A 25,745-nucleotide genomic window follows, 5' to 3' on the forward strand; every position below is an offset into this window, starting at 1 on the left:
ACTGAGTGGCCTGTGAGATCTAAGCTAGACAGTTTCCATGTTTTCTTACTACAAAATACTAGTAATTGTAGCGCCGATGTCCAGACAATGCCCAAAATACGGACACGTATTTTTTGCCCAAAATCCGGACAGGTTTTTTTTTTTTTTATTTCTCTCCCAATAGCTTGTTGTTGCATTTCTGACCATTAAAACAAAAACATTTAAGTAAGGCCACCCTTTGTTATGTTTTTTTTTTTTTTAAACAAAGTCAGAAGATGAGGGATTTTTTTTTTTTTCCCAGATTTTTTTTTCACTGGCCATTATAAACATTTGTAGCTGTTCTGGTGGTGCATACAGAGGTAATTGTTATTTCACGACAATGCCTGAAAATGAGCTAATTAGCATTGTAGAGAGTAATAGAAAGATCGGTTTAGGGAGCCCAGCCCAAGCCACGCTCGCCCTTAACTTTTGGGAGATGCTACTCTTTTTTAAAGTTCAATGTTGGCATCTCTGGAGGTATGGAAAAGGACAAAAAGCGCCAGAGAGAACCCAAAACTGGCAGCCTTGGTGGTGAAGTTACACCATCAAAATGACAAAAAACATCTGATATGAATCCCGGTAGCGGTGTTACCGCTCCAGAAGGGAAGCAACCGTCTCAAATGTCAACCATTTTGAACATGTACATGTAGGAACATTGTGACAAAGCTGTTGACAAAGATTTGGCTGACATGGTGAATGGTTTGTTCAGAGATGCAATCCCTGATAATAAATACACTGAGCTCGTCAAGGAATACAATAAACCTGAAAATTGTGTTGGGCTCACCAGTGTATGTGTAAACCAGCTGGTTTGGGACATTATTCGACCGGAGTCACGGTCTTTGAATGTTAAATTCCAAGCAATTCAGGCATCCCTCGTGAAAGGGTCCACAGCTATTACGCAACTAGTTGAACAACTAGCCCATGCGACAACAGACAAAGCCGAATCTGGGAACACACAACAAAAGCTACTCGATTTGAGTACTGATGCATTGGCATTGTTCGGAAACGCACACCGACTTCTAAATCTCAGAAGGCGTGACTGCATGAAGTCAGACTTTAAGCAAGATTACTTGCATTTATGTTCCACTACTGTGCCTTTTACTGACTATATGTTTGGGGACGATGTCTCTAAAACAGTTAAAGATATTCAAGAAGTAAACAGAGCAGGTCAGAAGATAAATACATCTTGGTCACGAGGTGGTAGTAGCCGTGGTAGAAATCAAGCTCGAGGCACGAGATTCAGGGGACGAGGTCGTGGCTATTTTCGCAAGCCATACCAAGGGCACAATACTTCGATAGATGGTGCAAAAAACTTCCAGAAGTACCCCAGAACGCAGACGAGAGGTCAGCAAAACCAGAAGTAGCACAAAACTGCAGTCTACAGCGATGCTGTAAGTACTTCAGTTAAAATAGAGGCATTTGAAGCAGGTAGACTGAAACATTTTGTAAGAAATTGGCGAGAAATAACGTCAGATGTCAATATAATTGACATAGCTGCACATGCCCATAATGAGTTTATTGATAAACCACCATCACAAAGTAAACTACCTTGGCAAAACATCGGTAGTATTTCAGAACGAAATGTTATCAATTTGGAAATAACAAAATTGCTGGATAAAAAGGTGATTGTTAAGTCGCATCACTGCCCAGGGGAGTTTATATCTTCTATATCTTTGATATTTACTCAACCCAAAAAGGAGGGCACATCCAGAATGATACTTAACCTGAAAGGTTTTAATGAGCATGTGAAATGCCATGATTTTAAAGATGGATACCTTTGAAACGGCTGTAAGACTTACATGTATTACACCAAATTGTTTCATGGCGGCAGTGGATCTTAAAGATGCTTGTTACACAGTTCCTTTAGCAGAGGAGCATCAAAAATATCTCAAGTTTATGTGGGATAATACTTTGTTTCAGTATACATGCTTACCAAACGGGCTAGCCTCGGCCCCTAGAATGTTTACCAAATTATTGAAGCCTATGTTTGCCACGTTACGTGAACAAGGACATATCATTTTAGGCTATATTGATGATTGCCTTTTACTTGGTAACACTAAAGATGAGTGTGTCATGAATGTTAATGAGACATTGACAGTAGCTAACCGACTTGGATTTATACACCATCCATTAAAATCAGTCTTGCAACCATGCCAAAAACTTACCTTTCTGAGGTTTTCTATAGATTCTGTTGCGATGACAGTTACTCTAACCTCAAACAAAGTTGATAAACTTATTGAGGAATGCAAGGCGCTACGTCGTTCAGATATGATGCATACGATCAGTGGCTAAAGTTTTATATGTCTCTCGAAATGGCAAAAGTGGATGCATTGAAAGAACACTGGCAATTATGACACATTCATGAAAATTACTCAGGAATAAAAGAAGATTTGAGTTGGTGGATTGAAAATCTTCCTCGGCAAAATCGAGACATAACAAAAGGAAATGCAGAGATGTCTTTATCATATGATGCCTAAAACAAAGGTTGGGGAGGCATTTGTGGAAAGTTGAAGTGCGGGGGAAGGTCGACGCCGAACCAAGCTAGTCTACATATTAATGCACTAGTACTTAGAGCAGCTTTCTTTGCATTGAAAGCATTGACTTGACTGCCCAGAAAAAGGTCAAACATGTCAAGTTGCTTATGGATAATAGCCTAGTAGTGACATATAAATCACATGGGTGGTGTCAAATCCAGAACATGTAACGATATTGCCAAAATCATTTGGCTTTGGGCAAGAACAAAAGGAATTTAGTTAACGGCAAGTTACTTGCCAGGAACACTGAACTTTGAAGCTGATCATAAATCAAGGGTATTTAATGATCGTACTGAATGGCAATTAGATAAAGTTGTGTTTTCAATGATCACTGGTATGTTGGGACTCGCAGACATTGATCTTTTCGCCACAAGACTAAATAAACAATTGACCAAGTTTGTCTCATGGCGACCTGATCCTGATGCTTTATATATACACTGTAGATGCCTTTACGTTAGATTGCCACTCATGGTATTTTTATACTTTCCCTCCATTCAGTGTTCTTGGGAAAACACTGCAGAAGGTGGCATTGGATCAAGCAACAGGCATCATAATAGCCCCGATTTGGACAACACAGCCATGGTTTGCTCAAATATTGCAAATGTTGGTGAGCCACCATCAATTCTACTGCCAATGAAAGCAACGTTGCTTCAGCTCCCAGGGACGGCCCAACTACATCCACTGAGGACAAAACTTAGATTGATGGCTTGCCTGGTTTCAGGCAATGGCTTGAAAAGTAGAACATTTCTGGAACATTTCTGGAGCAACAGCCGACATTATCATGTCATCATGGAGGGAAAGCACCCACAAACAGTACCGTTCATATGCTGAAAGATGGCTGCAGTTTTGTTCTGAGATCAAAGCAGATCTGTTGCATCCAAATGTAAGCCAGGTGCTTAACTTCCTCACTAAACTGTATCACACAGGAATTGGACACAGTGCACTGAACACAGCTTGATCTGCAGTATCAGCATTATGCTCAACAAATGACGGTGTACCTCTAGGCACTCATCCGCTAGTACAGCGTTTTATGAAGGGTGTCTTTAATTTTAGACCAACAAAACCTCTCTACAGTGTGACATGGGACGTCAACAAGGTTCTTGACTTTATTAGGTCATCTTTACCGGTAGAAGTGCTACCTTTGAAAGAACTAACTTTAAAATTGGTTTTGTTAATTGCTTTAACTACAGCGGCCAGAAGCCAAACTTTGAGTTTATTGAGATTGTCAAATATGACGGTAACCGAGGATGGATTTAGATTTGATTTTGATCAACTGCTTAAGCAAAGCAGACCGGGGTATGTTACCCCAACTATTAACTTAAAGGCTTACACGCCAGACATTTAACTGTGTGTGTGTTACTTTGACTGAATATTTAGCTCGCACTAAACCTTTGCGAGGGGATGTTGAACAGTTGTTAAACCATACAAATCAGTATGTACAATGTACATCGACTATCAGTAGATGGATTAAAGATGTAATGAGGCTGTCAGGAATAGATACTGATATGTTTAAATCACACAGTGTGCGAGCAGCAACTACTTCTAAAGCTAAGCAGAGCTTAGTTCCAATTGATCTTATTTTGAAGACAGCAGGATGGTCTTCCCAAAGTACGTTTGCCAAGTTCTATGACAGGGCCATACAGACGGATGTTTCCTTTGCTGAAGAGGTGTTAAAGTATTGAATTAATTTACAAGAGGTTTCAGCTCATAATGTAGTATTGACTGATGTTCATGTACAATGTACTTCCATGCATTTTCAAGTATTAAATGACATTGAATACTGAACTCTGAACTCTCTCACACATCTTTGCTTTAAAGTCTCATTGGTCACTGAAGTGTAAGTGACATAATAGAATCTCAAAATAAAACGAAACTAGAAGTTGAAGTTTGATGGAGATTATGAAGTCATCATGAACACGAAGGGATCACACCCTCCCTGTATACCCTCCCTGTTTTAAGTTTGGTTGGTTTTATGTAAGATGTGTTCGCTCGGCTTTAAAATCTGAATCTACTGGTACGTGGTGCAATCTCATGTGATCCCTTTGTGTTCATGATGACTACATAGAATCTCCATCAAACTTCAACTTCTTGTTTTGTTTAATTTTGAGATTATGTTGTTGTGAATAGTTGTAAGCCACACAACTGGTTCACCAAACAGGTAGAGCACTGTTTATACTTCCTGCTAATGCGAATCAAGTTTTCAAGTCAAGGTGCTGTTTTCGCAGCGAAAGTTTTGCAGGAGTTGAGTACAAGTCAACTAAAGCAAATTATTTGGTGCGAATTTGTGTTGTCAAAATTTGTAGCATTCGCATTAGCTGGAATTAATAAATACCTTGGACAGTTTTCAGTATATGATTGGTCAAAACCGATCGCGAGGAGATGTATTATCGGATGATTAAGGACCGGCTTTGGAAAACAGCGAATAAATGGCCCCTAAACCAGCATACATTGTGTACAAATAGTTGGGCTTTGCACTGTATCGCATGTTTATTTATCATAGTTTCATAGCAACTTCGAACACATGCGCGTACGCAATTAACACAAAACAGAAACCTAAGCCAGAGAGCGCCCTCTCCGGCGAGCAGATTTACCAATCGGCCTGCTTGGGTTGCCAGGGGTGCTCCGACGTGGAGTCGTGCTGCCGCCCCCTACCGATCGATCGCGACCGCCGCTACAGTATAGGGCCCCGTGCCAGTTTATCCGCAATTTTTTTTTCGCACTGACGATCACCTTTCTCCGCTTACTGTGCTAGTGCCAAATATCTGGCTAGCTTTAGAGCTATAATAATGCAAATAAGCGAGGATATAAACACGCTCAAGCATTCATTACCTGCTAAGCTGTAAAATACACTTTACAGAAGCGCATAATTGCCTGCTTCCGTAAGCGCCGATGCTTCCCCTATGGTAAGCAGAGCCATGTATATCAATAAATAGAATCACTTCGCTTATTCTGAATACTTTTGCTGATGCGTAAAACATTTAGCTTATTTGTTACAGTTTCACTCATTACACAGATGCTTGCTGATGTAGATTTGTAAAGGTAATTATACTCAACATTACATCATTCAATAATACACATGAATGATATAGTACCATTTCAATTTTTCACTAATAACAAAATGTGAATGAATCAATTTGTGTACTCAGAATCACTTCACTGATTTGGAAACATTAATTTTGGTTACTACCCATACACCGATGGGTGTTAGCACTGTATACTCAGTACTTTCCCGAGTCCTATGAAAAAATATCACAGGCATGTTACTCGGGTTTGGAAACAGTTTGCTTAGTCTGAATTATGTCGCTTTCGGAAATCATTCGCTTATTCTAAATAATTTTTTTGTCATTTTGTAACCATTTCGCCTTAGTTACGATTTGCGCTCATAATTCATTCGTAACCATTATGCTTGTTGATAAAGATTGTGAAATTCTTAACTACACATAACACTACATCTTTATGATTCACCACAAAAGACACTTACAGTTTTTACATGCATTGATAGTACATGTAGGCCTACCATACCATTTCGATGGTCATTTATAAAATGTGTATGCTGTGTAAACTTCCAAATCTCAGGCAGGTGTAATAGTCCATGTACGGTCCACTTTTACTAGTCGTACAGGGTATGACGCCTTGATCAAAGCCAAATAAGAAACAAGTTTTTATGTTCCACATAGGTTTGTCTTCAGTGATAAGTTTTAGACAGAAAAGGCTGGCACTTTGTCTTGATTGACCACATACATAGAGCGAAAAACTGCAAAATAAGCGCTATATTACTATTAGCGAACAAGTTGTTGTCGCATGCTATACATGCATGGGGGCAGCAATTTCTACCTCCATGAAACATGTAACCATGGAGGTAGCTTAGCTGGTAGCTATAACCTGATGCTTCGTAAAATAAATCGTAGAACCATGTATGTAGAACCTCCTAAAGAGTGATCATTTGAATGTAGGTACATAATTCTTATTGTAAAAAAAAAGTAAAAGGTTCATTGAATAAGATTGATTTCTTTGAGGTCCCGGGGTATTCGAACCACAGATCACCTGGGTAATAGCACTCGCGGTTAACCGTGGCCCCATCGGATCTTCAACACAGATGGAGTGATTTAATTCATTATATAATAAGTGTATAAATTTAATCAAAATAATTTCAAGATGACGTGACATATAAAATTACTTCATTTTGCACAACTTCAATACCCAAAGAATCAACATATATGAAAGAAATCTGAAAATCGGACGTTTATTTCGGGAGATATGGTGGTAACAAGATTGCCTAATTCAATATTCATGTCATTGTAACTTAGCTAATTGATAAAGAAATTAAACAACACCAAGTTGAGTAATTAAGTTACGTACTAAGCTTCGATTCAATATAGGACTCAAGTCTGTCAATTCTACCGTTTCTAAGATTACGGCTATAAGAAAAATTGGCGATGATAAAAGAAAAAAAAACCTTGTTGGACGAATTTGTGTGCTTTCAGATAAGAATAAAAGACGTCTAGCTAGAAGTCTTTTATTATTTTAGTGAGAAATTACCTCTTTCTCAAAAACTACGTTACTTCAGAGGGAGTCGTTTCCCACAATGTTTTATACTATCAACAGCTCTCCAATGCTTGTTACCAAGTCAGTTTTTAAGTTAATATTTGTTTTGAGTAATTACCGAACATGTACATGTACCTCCCCTTTAAGAGCCTCTGCCTGTAAGAATGTAACAAATTAGGGGGGGGGGGTGTGATTCATGTTCTCAGATCTTCTTCCAAAAAATTTGAGTGATACCATCATACCAAACGAATAAATCCAAAATATTAATTTGCTGACGCTTTCGGTTTTGGAGTTATCAGTAATATTGGTGGGCTAACATGATCCCGATTGTTTTTCCATTGAAATCTGTTTAGGAACACTCAACTTAACCAAATACAAGAAAACATTGATGGGATCTTGTTGGCACAGATACTTACAGTGATGAGAAAAGTGAATGTTGTACCAATTCTAGGCCAAAATGTGTGGAATGCCAATACTTAGAAAAACTTTAAAAAAATCTTTTGACATGCAAATTGCAGAGTCCCAAGATTCTTTTTTCATTTGTCATTAGATGAAAACTGTTCCAACACCCGGTTGCCATTAAAAAAATTGATGTTGGCGCGCGAGGTTATGGAGATGCGAAAACGCAATATATTGGTAAAATTTTAACTTTGACCTTTATTGTCTCTCTGCGCCAACGACATCCCACGCACTTTGCACTTAAATTTGTTTTAGGGATGCAAGCTCTTTCATGTGAACTTGTTTAATTCATGGGATCTTATAGGCGCATTGGAGTTATCAGGCGTTGAAAATGGCACGAGGGCACTGTTCGTCAAAGGTTCAGTTTCGCGTAACATGACGCGCCAGCAAGATCCCAATTTTTTTTTTAAACCTTTGTTATAAGCCCAACTGGAGGTTTTAAAAAATGTTTTACTTTTGTTGGGACGAGCTTGGCGCACATTTTTGTGTTTACGGGAAATTTACTATTTGTTTCACGAGGGCGTTTTGGCCAAAACTTTGATAACTGATAACTCTAAACCCAAAAGCGTCAGCAAACTAGTATTTGGGATCTATTCATCTATGATGAAGTATCACTCTAATTTTTTAGAAAAAGATCTGAGAACCCATGAATCGCCATGAATTTTTTGGGGTCGTATTGATTGCTTCCCTACTGTTTACATAAAATAACTTTGATGTATTTGTTCAATCTATTATAAATTTCGAAGGTGTCTTTGTTTGAAATTATAGGAAGTACAACTCTATGAGAAGTATTCAGGCTGCTCAACAATGCACACAAACGTCTCCCGTCATGCTGATTACACAGAGGGGGTACATCCAACTGATGATAAGAATGGTTTTTTTGCTAAAGGACGAGATTTTGAAAGCAGATACGTAAACCATCAATACACAGAACAAGAGAAGAAAGTTCTTGCCAGTTATGAAAGTGTTGACTATCTGCCTCCACACAGTCATGTCTATCTAAATTGGCTTAGACAGCAGCCAAAAAGGTATTTACACCAAAGCTTTTATTGTTTAAATTTTAAACTTAGGTTGTGGGTTGTATGAATAATACACTGAATCACTGTACCTTGCTTTAGATTTAATTCATTTGCAGTGGAACATTTATTTGTGTGTACCAAACTATAAAAGGGTTAAAATTGTGTACTGCTGTCAACTACTTAAGCTTAGTATTGTTAATTATTGCTAAATCAGCAGTAACTCATGTGTACACAGAACATGTTAACTAAAAGAAGTGAAGGTTTACTGTACATGGTCAATTCCACGATAACTAGTGCCACACTTTATGGTGTCCTTTCCAATACTTTGCAGGCTCTAGTTATTAAAGGAGCACGTTGCCCTGGATCGGTCGAGTTGGTCTATGAAAAGCGTTTGTAACCGTTTGTTATAAAATGCATATGGGTAGAAAGATGTTGTACAAGTAGAATACAATGATCCACACAAACATGCCTCGAAATTGCGTGGTTTTCCTTTTACCTCGTCGACTAACACGTTGGCCATTTATGGGGGTCAAAATTTTGACTCCCATAAATGGCCGACCGTGTTAGTTCGCACAGTAGAAGGACAACCACGCAATTTCGAGGCAAACTTGTTTGGATCATTGTATTCTACTTTTAAAACATCTTTCCAACCATATGCATTATATACAAAACGGTTCCAAACGCTTTTGTTTTGACCAACTCGTCCGATCCAAGGCAACGTGTTCCTTTAAACATATTTGATTTGAATCTTAATGTTTTGTATTTTGAGAGCCAACATCCAAGGCTAGATCCTCATAGTAATTTGACGAGAAAAATAATAATTGTTGTATGCAAGGGACAGCTCTGAATATCGGTTACTCGTGCTACGAGCAGAGGACATGCTAAAAAATTACTCATTTTTATTTTGATCGTGTCCTAAAACAAAAACCAATCAAGTCTATTGAATATATGATTAGTAACTATTATGCCTTTAACATGTTTAAGTTAATTATGGTATACCTTTAAAAGATGTGCTGATCTTAGTTTCACATTGACATGCAAAAAACAGTGTAACTTGTGCTACAGTTTGTCCGGCCATTGTCGAAGTACTATCATTTCATAAAATGTCAAAGTTTCTCAAATTCCTCAGCAACTTGTGAAATAATCAAATCAGCCATTCCATGGTATTTGCGCTTCATAGTAAAAAAATTAAAATGGTTATCAGTGAAGTTTTTACATTTATTTTGAAACAAGAACACCTAGTGCTTCTATTTCTAAAAAGACTTTATAAAAATATTCTTTATTGTTTTTGTGACAGCCTTGGGATCAAAGGGTAAAAAGTGTACACTGAAGTCTGAAAAATCCTTGAAATTCAGGTTTTGAAAAAAAAATCATGAAACAATAGGTGTTCAGATTTAATCATTATGTATAAACAACAAAGAGTCATTAGTAAGGACAGCCAAAATTAAATAAACCTTTTTGAACTATTGACTTTTGAAAAATTTGAGTTAATTTTTACCCTCGTTTTACTGTCACGCGAGTCACAAAAAAAATGATTATAGTATTTTTTCTGTTATAGACCCTCAACATTTTTTTTCTTCTCTCTCATAATAGTGGTCTTTTCAAAGGGTCTTTCAAAAATTTGTTAGTTTTTTTTTACCTAGGCATTCTACTTTTTAAAAAAAACACCCTCGAGTTTGTCACGCGAGTCACGGCAAATGCACTTAATGCACATGGTTGGCAAAAGCTACCAAAGTATTCTGGGGATGATGTCTACATGGAATGTTAAAAAAGCACCCCAGCCCACTGGAACATACTACTATGCCCCTGAATTTATAAATTTATGTTAGAAAAAGGAATTATTACAGTGTACAATTATGACTTGGCACACTGTCAGCAGATCATGTTGAACTACATGTAACATGTGTACACTGCATACTGCACTGTACAATGTATTCACATCTGCATAATTTAAATAATACAAGGAATGATAAACTTAAAACAAGAACGAACAAAAATATTTGATGAAACTGGGTATTTTAAGACAGTATTCTTAAGTTAGATTTGGAGAGGGGCATCAATAAAGAAATTACTTAACAGATGTACATGTACTCAGCCTAACACAGTCTAATGCCATTAGAACTTGACACCAAAATTGGTTGTTTCTTATCAACCTACTCTGCCAAGCGAAGTGACAAAAAAGTCCTTCCCCCAATCACAAAACAATATAATAATTTCTAGTAAGGGTTCTCTCTATGAGTTTGAGTGGTTCTGAAAAGAACTGGTGGTTTCACAACTCTACGTTTCGACCAGACAGTGTTGTTGAACCACCAATTCTTTTCAGAACCGTCCCAACATTACCATGTTTAAGTCAAAGCCTCTTCAGATTCTTAATTTTCCTTTAAATGTTGCTTCAGGTGTTTCTTCCTTTGATGAAAAGTTTCAATTTCAAGTTCTAAGTGTTCTGAATGAAATAAATTGTTCTTGTTATGCAGTATCCTGTTTAGCTATTGTATATATTCTCACTTGTCACGCGAGTCACAAACTTCTGTCACGCGAGTCACGTTGCATTTAACAAATTTTCAATTTTTTAAAAACTTTTTATTTTGTACTTTTTATTGTAAAGTATAGTGCTTCTCTTGTACTTAAAAAAAAAGTGATCCGGGACTAAAAAGTTTCTCTGAGTTCTCACGAATGGGCAACGGCATACAGGGATACAGGACCTTTCATTTTTTGGCAGTCACGCGAGTCACATTTTTGGAACACCTATAAAAACATGATACCTACACAATTTGTGTTCGTTTTTTATTTTTTATTATAGGGCTCTTTACTAAGTTTATATAAATTGAGTTACATGAGAGCCACGTTTTATATTTTGGAGTATAGATCTTTCAAAAGTTGAAAAACCAGTGAGATTGTCACGCGAGTCACAATGGAATGGCTGAAATGTATCTTTTGTTAAGTACAAATAAACAGTTTATAAAACATAAACAGTGTACATGTATTTGTACAAAACGTACAAAATGTATGCGGCAGTGACAACACAAAGAAATGTGAAATACATGTTGCCATAGTTTGCATTAGGGCGATTCTGCGGTAACACGCGTTACGTTTTAGAGGGTCCTTCATCATTCTCCATTCTCTGGCTGCAAGACTTATTAGATTTTAGTGTTCATCTTTTGTATTTTAAAACCCAAGGTTTCTAGGCTAGATCCCAATCAAACAAAAATGAAAGATCAACTGGTTTAGCTGAGAGAGCTCAGTGAAAATCGGTAACACGCATTACGCTGAATGGAAAGGCCCCAAAAATACCAAACTTTATCTCAACTTTGTCCTTAAATTAACCAGTCTACAACAAATTGGTTTCTATTGTCATCACAAACCTTAAACTGGAATAATAACAATAATTAAAGTGTTACTTTTTTAGAAAATTACAAAATTTGTAAAGTCGTACACTTGACTGTCTTTTTATTGTTTCTCATTATTTGTCATTAATAAATACCTTGGACAGTTTCCAGTCTCTGATTGGTCAAAACCCGATCACGTGGCGATGTATTAACGGATGATAAAAGACCGGCTTAGGAAAATAGCCAATAAGTGGCCCCTAAGCCAGCATACATTGTGTACAATTAGTTTGCACTTTGCACTGTATCGTAGGCTTAGTTTCATTCCTACTTACCGGTAGAGTTGAATTACTAGTCTGAATATTCCCTATGCTGCCAGGCAATATTGCTAAGACTTTACACACAATGGCTTCCTCCACCGTCCTACCCACAATGCCCAATGACATGCTTGCCACGAAGTCGTCCACTTTTCTCTTAGCCACAGTTGGGTGAGGACGTAAATAATTCTGCGTCCAACAGTTTACCGTTTTTTAAAACACCTTTGTACCTTTATTGCTGAGATCTCAAATAAAGACTGAGATTGAAGATAGTAGAATTGTTGTTTAGTTCAAGTGTTTAAGTGAAAGATCGTTGATTAAATGAGTAGTTCAAGGAAATTAGGGACGGCTCCGACTGTCGGAACTGGGGGGTACGTCCATTCCCCTGGGACAGTCGGAGCTCTCGGAGGGCTGCACCGGTGACACTTCGTCGCTGGGCTCACAGCCCTTCAACCGGCCCTCGCAGCCTCAGTCGACTGGGGGACCCACTGACCAAGGAGGGAGCCTTCCCGCTCCACCTCTTCGGTCAGCGTACGTGGGTCCACCCAATCTAAGGTCAATCGCCCCAGCAAGTCCAAGAAAACTTGTGCTGGGGCGGCAACCAAGAGAGGTAGGGCTAAAGGTTACTCCATTCCGGAGCTGCAGCCGGAGGGATTCCCCCCTCCACATGGCTCAGCGTACCCGGCCCTCGCCGACTACGTGGGTTCCCCCACGACGGTTGTTGACAGGCTTTTGCGAGGCCACCCTACCGGATCGACACCTGCCCACGCCATAGGCTGTGGTGCGCTTGCGATGGGTAGAAGGATTGGTGACGTGGAGCCAGGTAGCTTTGAGTACTAACATCTCCCCATTGCTTGTAATCAAGAAAGGTTATGATAATAATTATTTTGAGTAATTACCAATAGTGTCCACTGCCTTTAGTTTAAGATTATGTGGAAACTGAATAGATTCTGGCTATTTCTTAAAGCCATTGGACACTTTCGGTAAACAGTATTGTCCAAGGCCCCCACTTCGTGTATCACAACTTATATATTAAATAACAAACCTGTGAAAATTTAGACACAATTGGTCATCGGAGTCAGGAGAAAATAACGGGAAAACCCACCCTTGTTTCCGCTCGTTTTGCCGTGTCATGACATGTGTTTAAAATAAATCCGTAATTCTCGATATCGAAAATTGATATTGTTTTAACGTTTTCTCAAAAAGTAAAGCATTTCAGGGAATAATATTTCAAGAGAAGTCTTTCACCATTACCTTCTGTAAACCCTGTAAGTTATTTGTAAATCTGTGAACTTTTCTGTTCCGAAAGTGTCCAATGGCTTTAAACTAACGGGTAAATCATTCCAGTGGAGAGGCCCAGAGTGCCTAATGCTATGTTTAAAGGCAGAGGTTCTAAACTTAAAGAAATGTAAAAGGGGAGAAGACCTGGTATTGTGGCTATGAACATTATAATTTGTTTGAACCATATTGGCAAAATGTTGGGGATGTTGAGTAAAATGGTGTTTATAAATAAAAACCAGTTGCTGAAAGACAATCATATTATTTATAGGAAGGAGATTACAACTTTTGAATAACGGGTTGGTGCTAGCTTGAAAATGACTATTAGAAATGATCCCAATAGCTTCTTTTGGAAAAGGACTAAATTATGTAAATTACTGGGAAACCCATTGGTCCAGACAATATTACAGTAAGAAATAAGGTAAAACGTATGCAGAATAGTACCTGGGAAAACTGATCTGAGACAACTAATGATACCTATAGATTTAGAAAGTTTGTTACAGACGGCACTAATGTGAGGCTTCCAAGTTAACTGGCTATCAATAACAACACCAAGAAATGTAGTAGAATCAACCTGAGGGATTTGTTCATTGCACATGGTGATGTCAAAATTATGAAAAGTTTTTTTTGTTTTTTGTTCCGAATCTCATGAAATTGCATTTCCTATAGTTGATAGATAATCTGTTAGCAATGAACCAGTTGGAAAGCTTATTTAAATGAACATTTTGCATCCTGAAATAATGTACAACGGTCCTTGTTTGATCACAACACATTACATGTAGTATCGTCTGCATAAAGTATGAAAGAAAACAAGTTAGAGGAATTGTACAAATATCATTCATGTAAATGATAAATAAGAGGGGACCCAATAAACTACCCTGTGGAACGCTGCAAGAAATTTTAGAAAGATGAGAAGTGGAATTGTCATAAATTGTACATTGGGTACGGTTGGATAAGTAGCTAGAAAACCAATCAACTGACACACCACAATAGCCATACATAATGTACTTACTTGTCTAGTAAAATACGATGATTAATTTTATCGAAGGCCTTTGATAAATCTAAGAAAATACCCATAGTATACAAGTTATCTTCCTAACAATCAACAATTTTGTTAGTTAAATCAATCAAAGCCATAGCAGTAGACCGATTACTACAAAACCCATACTGGCCATTATGAAGTAATTTAAACTTTAAAAATTTTACTGTCCTGTTGAACATAATTCAAACAGTTTAGAAAAACGAGATGAACAGAAATAGGGCGGTAGTTACTAATGACAGTTGGATCTCCACTTTAAAAAATTGGAGTTACTCTAGCCACTTTTAACTTGTCTGGAAAAATACCGGTGATTAGAGAAAAGTTAATAATATAACGGTGTGGTACACTAATGCTCCTAATAACAGATTTAACCACCCTCGGACAAATAATAACAATAATAACTAGACATGATTGCATTTGTGCACAAATGCATTATAGCTGTTGCGTCAATAGAATTTTCAAATTTCTCAGCTGAATTTGATTTTTTTTTGTGTTTTCAAAGCAGTTAGCAATTTATCACTTAAAGGTGCAAAAATTGAAAAATTCCTAAAAAATCATGTGATGACGTCATCATGACGTCATTCCACAATTTAAATGAACTTGCGAATATCCAACAACCTACTTAGTTCAAAAAGTGCACCTTTAAGGCCGCATCATGTGACCCCCGATGACGTCATTGATCTGAAACTTCACACATACATGTATACAATGCCTGCCTGACAGTAAACGTGTGTGTAAAATTTGAAGTGGTTACACAAAACTTCACCACACACCTTCAAAAAGTCCATTTTAAAGAGTTTTCAACCTGCTGCTAGAGGGTGCTGTAACATCGTTGAAAGCATCTTCATAACATTTGCAACTTTTGAATTAGAGGGCACTTTCGGTTACGACCGGAAGTAGAGGTCATGTGAGGTCACGCACACGAAACAAAATGAAGACTTAAATAATCCCTACCCAATCCCGCAAACAGAAACCTACGGGTTGTTCTAAAACCCCCTCGACCCCCACGACCCACGACCCCTTGACGTCCGCCCCGTATTCGAAGAATGTCCCAATTCCGAATTCATAAAAATGTCGCTTTACGACCGAGTAAGAATTAAGTCCCCGATTTAGCATTCAGTGTGTGATCCGCGACGTAACTTCCTTCCACGACTAGACTTGATTTCAAGTCTGAGACTGCGGTTATATTTATCTGCATCAGCCACACAGAATTGGGAGTATTTACTCTCCGCTTCCGCACGTCACGTGCACACCGATTGGGGACCCCAAAACACATGTGGACCATGTCTACAACCTTGCGCTCCGCTTCTAGTAGTACCATGCAGCAGTGAGGAATAGTACACAGGACGGAAGCGATCGGCCGGAAATGGGTCTCACCTGATCATCACGTAATGAGTTGGCTGTAATTAATCTCGGATCGGCCAAGAGATACGCGTGGAAATGCTGCGGTTTTTTATCTGTACATCACAATTGCCACAGGCCCGATCTCAGCAGCCAATCACGCAAAGTTTGCTTCGTGCATGCTGCGTGTGTATGGTCTGTCTCGTACGCTGTGTTGTTGTGATGTGCAAGGCATGGTTGTCGACGTCAGCATACAAAATTGTGTGCGTGATTGGCTGAGGTTGTGAACTGTGGCAATTTCGGTGTACAGAAAAAAAATCGCACAAAGGTCGAGGGGGTCGAGGGGGTTTTAGAACAACCCCCACACGAAACCACATCCATGGGTTTATTTAATAATTTTGAACGAGAGTCAGGCGTGGAATTTTGTTGATACACACGAGAAAAAAAAAAAGGAAAAACAAATCAAATGTTGTCAGACTCTAGACTAAGAGTTTTAGTCTTCTATTTCTTATGTCCCTTCCCATGGTTTTACAACTTTGCAAGTCATTCCCCCAAGAGTGTAACTACTCCATTATGAATGAAATTCATGACAACACCAACACCAATGGAAGCGCGCTTGAATTTCTGGTTGCATTCTTTATTATCATGTCTGTCTGTCCAAGTGTTTTTTTGTTATATCCCTATCTGAGATCATCCCTTGCAGAAGCAGCCCGTGTGCTTCGCATGGCTTAATCTTTGTTCTGTGTGTAGCGAGGGCTTATTGATCTGCTTCAGCAAACACGAAGACCTCGTCTCTAAAAGATGGTCCTAACTAGCCCCTTTGTACTCGCTCGCTACGAGGCGTATGCACTCGATAGGGGTAATAACACCCTCGTTACAGCCCTTGTTTCCCCTCTGTGCCTCGATGGCAATTTAGTGGCTGTACTGTCAAAAGACTGGTCACCAGGCCAGTGCCCAAACTAATAGTTACTTATTACATAGCCTAACCCTGCTGGCATCGGTAATGTTTTGACCTTTTCATGAGACGGACGCCTCTAACCTTATATCTATTATGGAGGACGAAAAGTGGACATCTGCTTGTCTGGTATCAGAATTGCAGGAAAGCAGATTTTATGGTTTTTTATATCAATTTTTCTCCTTTTCTACTTTTCTGCCACCTGAAAAGCAGATTTTACTCTGGCGGACGGAAAGTTGCCATTTGCTTTTCTGCTATCAGAATAGTAGAAAAGCAGATTTAATGTTTTGTGTAGAAGCAAGTCTACTTCACTCTAGTTACCGGTAGAGTCAAATTACTAATTTGCATATTCCCTATGCTGGAGGCAATAATGCTAAGACTTTCACACACGCAATAGCGCCCTCCACCGTCCTACCCACAACACCCTGCGACATGCCTGCCTAGGAGTCGTCCTCTTTTGTCTTAGCCACGAGTGGGTAAGGTTGTGATAAATCTGTGTCAAACAGTACACTGTTTTTGTGATAAAATAAAAACGCCTTATCCTTTGCTGAGAGCTTTTTATAAAGACTAGAAATTGTAGAGTTATAGTTGTTGTTGTAGAGAGTTTGAGAAATAAAATAGTTTGATTTCTTCAAGTTAAATTAAGAGTAGTGTAAAGAAATTGGGGAGGGCTGCGACTGTCGATACTGGGGTTACATCCGTTCCCCCGGGACAGTCGGAGCTCTCGGAGGGCTGCGCCGCCGACACTCCGTCGCCTGGCTCGCAGCCCTTCAACCGGCCCCTGCAGCCTCAGTCGGCCGGTGGACCCACCGATCAAAGAGGGGATGCTTCCCGCTCCCCCTCTTTGGTCAGCGTGCGTGGGTCAACCCAATCGAAGGTCAAACGCCCCGGCAAGGCCAAGAAAACCAGTGCCGGGGCAGCGACCAAGAGAGGCAGGACAAAGAGTGGCTCCATTCCGGAGCGCACAGCCCCCTCTCCCAGCACCGCCTCGGGGTCTCTGAAGCCGGAGGGCATCCCCCCTCCACACGGCTCAGGGTACCCGGCCCGCACCGACCACGTGGATCCCCCCACGACGGTCGGTGACGGTCGTTTATGAGGTTATCCAACCCGAATGGCACCCGCCCACGCCATAGGCTGTGGGGCGCTAGCCATGGGGAAAAGGATTGATGGTGCAGAGTCGGGTACCTGGGATTCCCCCGGAATACCCCACTCACAGGGCCAGCCCTCGTCTTCGGGTCCCTGTCACTAGGGCTTCCTCTGAGAGGGCCTCGGATTCAGCCCGTGAACGGGTATTGAACAAGAGGCAGAAGTCCAGAAAAGGCGGGAACCAAGGAGCAGCAAATACACGCACGCCCACCCAGGGCCAGCAGCAGGAACAGTCGCGCCAACCACACCCGAAAGGCGTCCCAAAGCACTTCACATTGGGTGCGTTCGATAAGCTTCCCTGGGTCAACCCCGCAGAGTGCTCACTCGGCTGCGCCCCTGACAAGAGCTAATCGAACAATCACACTCGCCCTCTCAAGGTGACGACATGCACCTCAGGTCACCCCAAGTGACCCACTCCACAAGCAAGGCACTGGGGGCTGACCCGGGTGAGCCCCCGTCAAAGCTATTCAAACGTACCGGGGTAGACCGGGTCGACCTGCGGGGAAGCTTAACAAACGTACCCATATTTACCCCTGGTCACTGCACTGACTTTTACATGACGACGCTAAACAAATTCACAAATCATCACTGGAATTCGTTTTTTTCTTCTTTTTTTCTTTCGTTCCCCCCCCCCCATTTTTGTCCAAAATGTTGCGAAACTTTGCAAACTTTTTTGTTTCGACATGAGCAATATATATAAAATGCTGGAATCACTGTTGAGGACGCTATTATACACATATTGACTGGCAACTAGGTAACTAGTATACGTCTATTCCCACAAGGGACTTTGAGTGACCAGAAGAGCGACCTATTTCCCGAGGCCGAAGGCCGAGGGAAATGGGCCCCTCTTCTGGTCACTCACAGGCATCATAATTGTTTTTGCCAATTCAAAGAACAAAGCATAAAACCTTGAAAACAGGATAGGGGACGAAAATCTCTTTCTAAAGCCGTGTTCGCACTGGATTAATATTTTGGGTAACTTAACCATGACGCTGGGTAACATTCCGATGGGTAAACTTTCCCACCGTCCGCACATTTGGATTTATTTGACTCGGGGTAAACTTACCGAGACCGTGGGCCCGAGCTGGCCCCCTGCGTAACACTTGACAGCACTTTTCGGATTTTGGCTCGATCTTTCGCAATTTTTCAGCTGAAGAGTTGCATTCCTGATTTTTGCTACCTTGAACAGTTCGATAATCCCGAAAATCTTCTTTTTCCATGACAAATCATGTCAGCTTCTTCGGGTCACGGACGGATGGGAGATTTACCCGAGTCCTTGCGACCGCATTGGACTTTCTGGCTTGGTTAAACTGACCTGGTCAATCTTCCTTGGCACATTTGGCTCGGTTAAACTACCCATTCGGGTCGGGTAAGTTACCTGGGAGGAAAACCTCCTGGGCTGTTTGCATTGGACTTAAAATGGGTAAGTTACCCATTGGCTCGGTTAGTTTACCCAAATTAAGTCCAATGCGAACAGGGCTTAACATTGAAACATTGAACCTTGGACCTTGACATTACTCAGTACTGGGTGTTATTAACATTTGGAACTGGCATAACTCAAAAAGTAGTCGGCTGGCTGCCCAAAATTGAAGGAAATGAAAAAAGGGTTTAATTGCCTTCATTTAATTTCAATTATATGATGGATTGTTCAATGGATCAGGAGACATTATTTAGTGTGGTGCACCCACAGATCTTGCTTTATCATAATGCAGCCATCTTCAGTTCTCCCATCAAATCAATGTAACCAAAACGAGACAGCACTGTTAAAAGAAACAGGGCAAATTACCAGGATGGTGGCGGCATAATACAGGTCTATACGTCGGACTGCCCGAATTCTGAATTATTCTGAAACACAATGAGTAAAATCACGGGAAATCCATTTTTTAAAGGTGCGCGGTTCGTAAATTGCCGTAGGCCAAGGAACAACAATAGAAAGACCCACTTAAAAAACAATTTGTTAAATATATCTTTTTAATAGGGTCATTCCGTGTCAAATCACCCAATGGGTTAAACCCTACCCTCGTGGCTCAACAAGCTCAAATTTCAAATTTCAGCTCTATCCGATAAACGGTTTTCGCGCTACGACATGCTCTTTCTTGTTGATTTCGGTCAAAATGCGCCTGACCTCTGACATTCAAACGACCATAAATCGGTAACCTTTGGGTCAAATTGGTTGAAATTGGTGTCTTTGGAAAGGAAATTGTGTAAGCTTTCCAAATATGTCTTCTTCTTTTTTGTAGGAACATGTTTAGGTATGATAACCTTTTTACCTCTACTTTGACCTTGAATTTGACTTTGTGGATCACGTGACCCGGCGACAAACTTCGGTGAAAATTTACCCTTATACGTTTTCTCCACAATATAGACAAATTAGAAATACAATAGTTTTGACTTGCCTTCAGGCTCCACTCAAAGTTACCCTACTTGCCTATTCCTATGCAAAGTACATGTACATATACATACCTGTTCATACGCATGTATATCAAGCAAAATCATGACATGTATACATACGTATGGACATGTATTAAATGTACATGTACATGTACTTTGCACAGGAAAAGTGAAGTAGGACAACTTTGAGTGGAGCTTGAAAGCAAGCCAAAAATATTATATCTCTAAATTTTTGATATTGTGGAGAAAACATATAAGGGTAAATTTTCACCAAAGTTCGTTGCCGGGTCACATGATCCACAAGGTCAAATTCAAGGTCAAAGTAGAGGTCAAAAGGTTATCATACCTAAACATGTTCCTACAAAAGAAATAAAGACATATTTGGAAAGCTTACACAATTTCCTTTCCAAAGACACCAATTTCAACCAATTTGACCCACTTTTCGTCCGTCAGCATGTGGAGAAAAAGTAAAACCTGCTTTTCTGGCAACAGAAAAGTAGAAAAGTAGAAAATGCATTTTCACAAAAAGTTCAATCTACTTTTCAGGTAGCAGAAAAGTAGAAAAGGTGAAAAATTGATAAAAAAACACATAAATTCTGCTTTTCTGCAATTCTGATACCAGTAAAGCAGATGTCCACTTTTCGTCCTCCATATATCTATGCTAAAATTCTAAACTAACTGGCAAGGTGACCATAGATGAAGACACACTAAAAAGCGGTTTTAAAAAGGTGGGTTTTTATATTATATTTAAAAAAGATGAGCTTCTGTTCGCTACATATGTGAAACGGTAGCGCATTCCAAGGCTTGGGGGCTGCACCAGAAAAAGCCCTAGCACCAAATGTAGTCAACATTTTACCAGAAGGATAATCTAGGAAAATACCAGTATTCCATGACCTAAGTTTATATGTAGATACTTTCCGGATGGAAACAAGATCCTGTATGTACTTTGGAGAAAGACCACGAAGAGCTTTGAATGTCAACAACAGGATTTTAAAATGAATCCTGTACGAAACAGGCAGCCAATGTAATTGACGAATTATAGGTGTGATGTGTTCAAATCGGTGTGTATTAGTAACAATTCTGGCAGCTGCGTTTTGAACCCTTTGTAGTTTAGCTATCTGTGACTTTGGCAGACCATACAAAAGGCTGTTACGATAATCAAGACGACTGGTCACAAATGCATGAATTAGTTTTAAAAGAGAGTCTTGTGTAAGGAATTGACTACGTATAATGCGTTTGATGTTGTGAAGATGAAAAAAGGCTGCAAGCAAGCTTTATTGATGTGGGTGTTCATTGTACAGTGTAAGTTCAGAATCGAACCAAGACCCCAAGTTAAGAACACATGTTGTAGGAAAAATGGTAGCTTCACCTGTCATTATATCGGAAATATTAATTTTCTTCAACTGCTGCTAATGATCTGATGATCAAAAATTCACTTTTAGCATCATTAATTAAAAGCCGGTCATGTATCATCCATTGCCTGATGTCCCTAATGCAATCTTCGATGATAGTCACAGCAGCTTGACAAGATTTTTTCTCAGTTAATTTAGAAATAAATTGTAAGTTACTGATTGGTTGGTAGTTTTCTAATTTCATATCAAGATTGTTTTTATTTTATTTTAATAAAGGGCATATTAAAGCTTCTTTCCAGTCAGTAGGAAATGTACCAGAAACTAATGATGAGTAATTACTGGAAGTAAAACAACAAGGCACTCACCCACAAGGTTAGTAGGCATGGGATCCAGAGCGCATGATCCCTTAGAAGAATTGACAACAAGCTGTTTTACCTGTGAGTCACAGGTTAATGGTGCGAAACTATCAAACAGGTTATTACCGGACATTGTTTCAGGTGTAAAAGAAAACGGTCTGTCAACAGAGGTTGAAACTTCCAAGTCATCAAGTTTAGCATGAATATTAGATATTTTCTTCACAAAAAAGCTACCCATATCATTAGCAAGAGTCATTTTATTTTTAAAAGGTGGATAGAGGACGTCAACACTATGCCCAAGCAGCTTTTTAGATGCTCTAAATAATTTCCTCTGGTCGGAACTATTACTTTCGATAAAGTCTTTGTAAAAATTTACAGCGAGCTTTGTTAAGAAGAAAGGTAACCTTATTTCTTATAAGTTTATATTCTGAAAGCTCAGAGACCATGTTTGTTCGTCACCACTTCTTTTCTGCTTGTCTCCTCATCCTCAGGGCAGAGTTGATTTCTTGACTAAACCAAGATAGACGGGGCCTAGTGGTGACCATCTTAGACTTGAATGGGGCATGTGTATTGAAGGCAATAGCTAGCGTAGAGTTATAGCACTTCGTAAGCTCCTCAAGACCTTGAGGAGTGTCCCATAGCCTAAAAGAGACTACATGTAAGTCACCTTTCAAGCAATTAATGTCAATGGATTTAATATCCCTATAAACAATCTGTTTAGCAGGAAAAGCAGACTTGTTTTGTTACAAATTGCAAATAACAGAAAAATGATCAGACAAAAGGTGGTGGGGTGTTAGGGGGCTATTAAGAACCATGTCCGATTTCCTGGTAATAAAAAGATCTAGTGTGTGACCCATCTCATGAGTAGGTTTGTTAACATGTGGAGACCCATGGATTCAAGAAGTGACAAAAAATGTATAGTGTTAATATAATAGACTGTGCAAGTCTCGCGCGGATTTGAACTTCCGGGACCATTGTGGTCCCAACCTTTTGGAGTTTTACGTTGGGGAGATTTTGTTTTGTCCATTACTTTAGTTTAATGTAGTTTATTACCATAAAAATGACATATGTTGTTAAAAATGTAATACTAATTAACATCATATATAAAAGTAAAAATAAAGTCAACATAATAACGAAGAAAAACCGATATTTAAACTTGACCTCGGGTCAGGTTACTTGGTAAAAATTAAGAATTTGTTCCCATCTCCGATCACGAAACTTACGCAGAGGCTTGTTTTGGTCGCGCGGGGTGAAAAGCCTTTTCATTGGTCGTTTAGGCGTTGGCTTCCTCTTTAAACTGCGTCACGCGTTTATCTAACGCCCTTGCGACCATCGTGCGTCCGCGTATAAACCAGCTTTGAGTAGTTTCACATTCGGGCGAAGATTTACAAAAGGGGTTTCAAACAATTTAAGATCAAACAAACATCCTTGTCCCAGACTTTTACTTTTGTCTATACATAGACTTTAACCGATAATTGTGTATTTGTTTAAAACTGCTAAAACTAATTTAAACAAGCTCTATATGGTATTTTTGTTGTTCAGATTCGGCATTAAGAATAAATTAAAGCAAAGATTTGATTCATAAAAAAATAAAGTTCTTCAGTTGTCGTGTTTTCTCGCTCCGGTGCGCGCGAGACTTGCACAGTCTATACTAGCGGGATGCCGCGCTTCGCGCGGCAACCCCGCGGCAACCCCGCTAGAAAGCTCTACATTTAAAATGCTGCGTTGTGTACAGGGGAGGGTTAAAGAGGCTGGTCAGGGTCACAATACAAATCACTGTGGCAAACCACCAATCTAAAGTTAAGACAAATCTTAGTGCTTTGTGAAATCGTACACTATTACCAGTGTCCGTCTTTTTTCCGTTTCTGCATTATTTGTCAATCCCATCCAGTGTTTTCCAGTTTCCAGCGGGTCCCGATAGTGGTTCTTTCCCAGTCCGGTTTATATCCCGTTTCTTTTATTTTGTTCCCGTTCAGTTTATTCCTGTTCTGTATCGATTTCAAGTCCCCTTTCTTTTTTCTCCTCACCAGCCCCGTCCATTTTTTCCCACTTCCCTGTCCCACCGTGTGCCCCTTCCCTATCCCGTTCCATATCTACCCACGCCTCCCGTCCCGCGATCCCGTGCAATCGCATTGTTCTTTGCTTGCCACTGTTTGCCTCTAACTCATATTTTCCAGTTTCGCGCGGGTCCCGTTTGTGGTTCTTTCCCGTTTCATGGGCTTGATCCCCCCATTCAGTTTAATATTTTCCTGTTCCATGTCCCATATCATGATAGTGCCTTTTCATTTTTTCAATCCCTACCCCAGCCCTGTTATTTTTCCTCGTCATTTTATTTTTGCCGTTCCCCCACTCGTCCCCCATTACACAGACATACCACTTTGTGCCCCTTCCTCCTGTCCCCTTCCTAAATCTAACCCGTACTTCCTTCCCTACATCCCGCCCGTGAATTGTTCTTTGCACCTTTTTCCGGCCCATAGCTTTCCCCATTCCGCACGGGTCCCGCCAGTCAGGTGGTTGTCCGTTTTGTGTATTTTTCTCTGTCCAGTTTATTTTTCCCTGTCCAATGTTATCATTAGTCCCTTTTCTTTTTCCCCTTTCCGTATTATTATTCCAGCCCTTTTACTATGTTCCCTATATTTTTTGCCATTCCCCGCCCCCTTCCAACAGACGTACCACACTGTGTGCCCCTTCCTTCTCCCTGTCACACAACGTGCTGTAATAACCCCCACCAGCCTACGTCCTGTCGTCGTGCCTAGCTCCCCCCCCCATGCATTGGTCTTTACTGTATGTACGCGCGAAGTTACTGGACGGTCACGCTGTGACTGTGACATCACAAAGGACGCCTGCACTCAATCACAAAGTTATACACGCTTGCGCTTTGACTGTGACGTCACAAACAACACATATCCCCAACCCACGGGTACCCAGAAATTGACCCCAGGACGCATCATTTTAGCAGGGTGCGGGCACCACTTAACGTGAAAACAACATGGCGGCGCCCATGCGATTTAAGCGCTTTTATAATATAGATGATTAAAACCTGCTGCTGCATTTTTAAAAGCCCCAACAATTTTACAAATTTTGAAAGAAGAGGTTTGATCCAGAAAGAAAGAATTTGTATTGGGCTGATCAAGGTACCGCATAAAATGGTGAGGGGCAGGAGGGATCTTTTTGTCCAAGGATGGTCCAATTTATAGTAAAATAGTTATGAAAAGCGGTTCGCTATTTCAGTGGAATCATCAATAGTCCTGCCCTTATAACTAAATTTGACTTGACGACGCACTTTAGAATTTTTCTTCAACTTTTTTCTTCTTTGATCGACTGCATCAGTAGTAAAAGTCAAAGCCGTTTCCATCTCCGTCTGCTTGTTTTCCACAATGGAAAGTCTATCCAGGAGCTTTTGTTGATTGAGAATGACTCGATCCAATTTGATGTTAATGTCAGATCTCATGTCATTCAACATGGCGGCGAGACGTCAACACGCAGAGTACCAGTACCATTGGTAACTGTGCCGCAGGCACCATTGCTTGCGGCATCTAACGATCCCATGGCATCCCTGGTTCTGGAAGCTGTGTTGAAGCTGGTTTTTTTGTCCTCTTAGTGACAATTATGGCAGAACAAAAAGTTCAGTAGATTCAGCAGTTAGTTGAAAACTCCCTGAAGCGGGATTAA

At 40.0% G+C, this 25,745-nt stretch overlaps 2 protein-coding genes and 1 pseudogene across 4 annotated transcripts in view; all 3 read left to right on the top strand.

The window, feature by feature from the left end:
• Positions 1 to 1,382, top strand: part of LOC139934448 (uncharacterized) — a 29,552-nt gene extending 28,170 nt beyond the window's left edge. Inside the window, exon 4 of the mRNA XM_071928692.1 lies at positions 669 to 1,382. Within this exon, the coding sequence (XP_071784793.1) occupies positions 669 to 1,382 (714 nt within the window). The remainder of the gene's footprint in view (positions 1 to 668) is intronic.
• The window catches only part of LOC139934334 (chloride channel protein C-like), a 191,558-nt gene that overhangs the window by 27,412 nt on the left and 138,401 nt on the right, over positions 1 to 25,745 (top strand). For 2 of the 3 annotated variants that reach the window (XM_071928511.1, XM_071928512.1), the window contains exon 3: positions 8,325 to 8,584. The exons of the other annotated variant lie outside the window; for it this stretch is intronic. In XM_071928511.1, the coding sequence (XP_071784612.1) occupies positions 8,364 to 8,584 (221 nt within the window). In that variant the 5' untranslated portion in view covers positions 8,325 to 8,363. The remainder of the gene's footprint in view (positions 1 to 8,324; positions 8,585 to 25,745) is intronic. 3 annotated transcript variants of the gene reach the window in all.
• On the top strand, positions 3,334 to 4,235 carry LOC139934449 (uncharacterized; annotated as a pseudogene).

This window comes from Asterias amurensis, chromosome 3, assembly GCF_032118995.1.
Source record: "Asterias amurensis chromosome 3, ASM3211899v1".
Classification (NCBI taxonomy): Eukaryota; Metazoa; Echinodermata; class Asteroidea; order Forcipulatida; family Asteriidae; genus Asterias; species Asterias amurensis.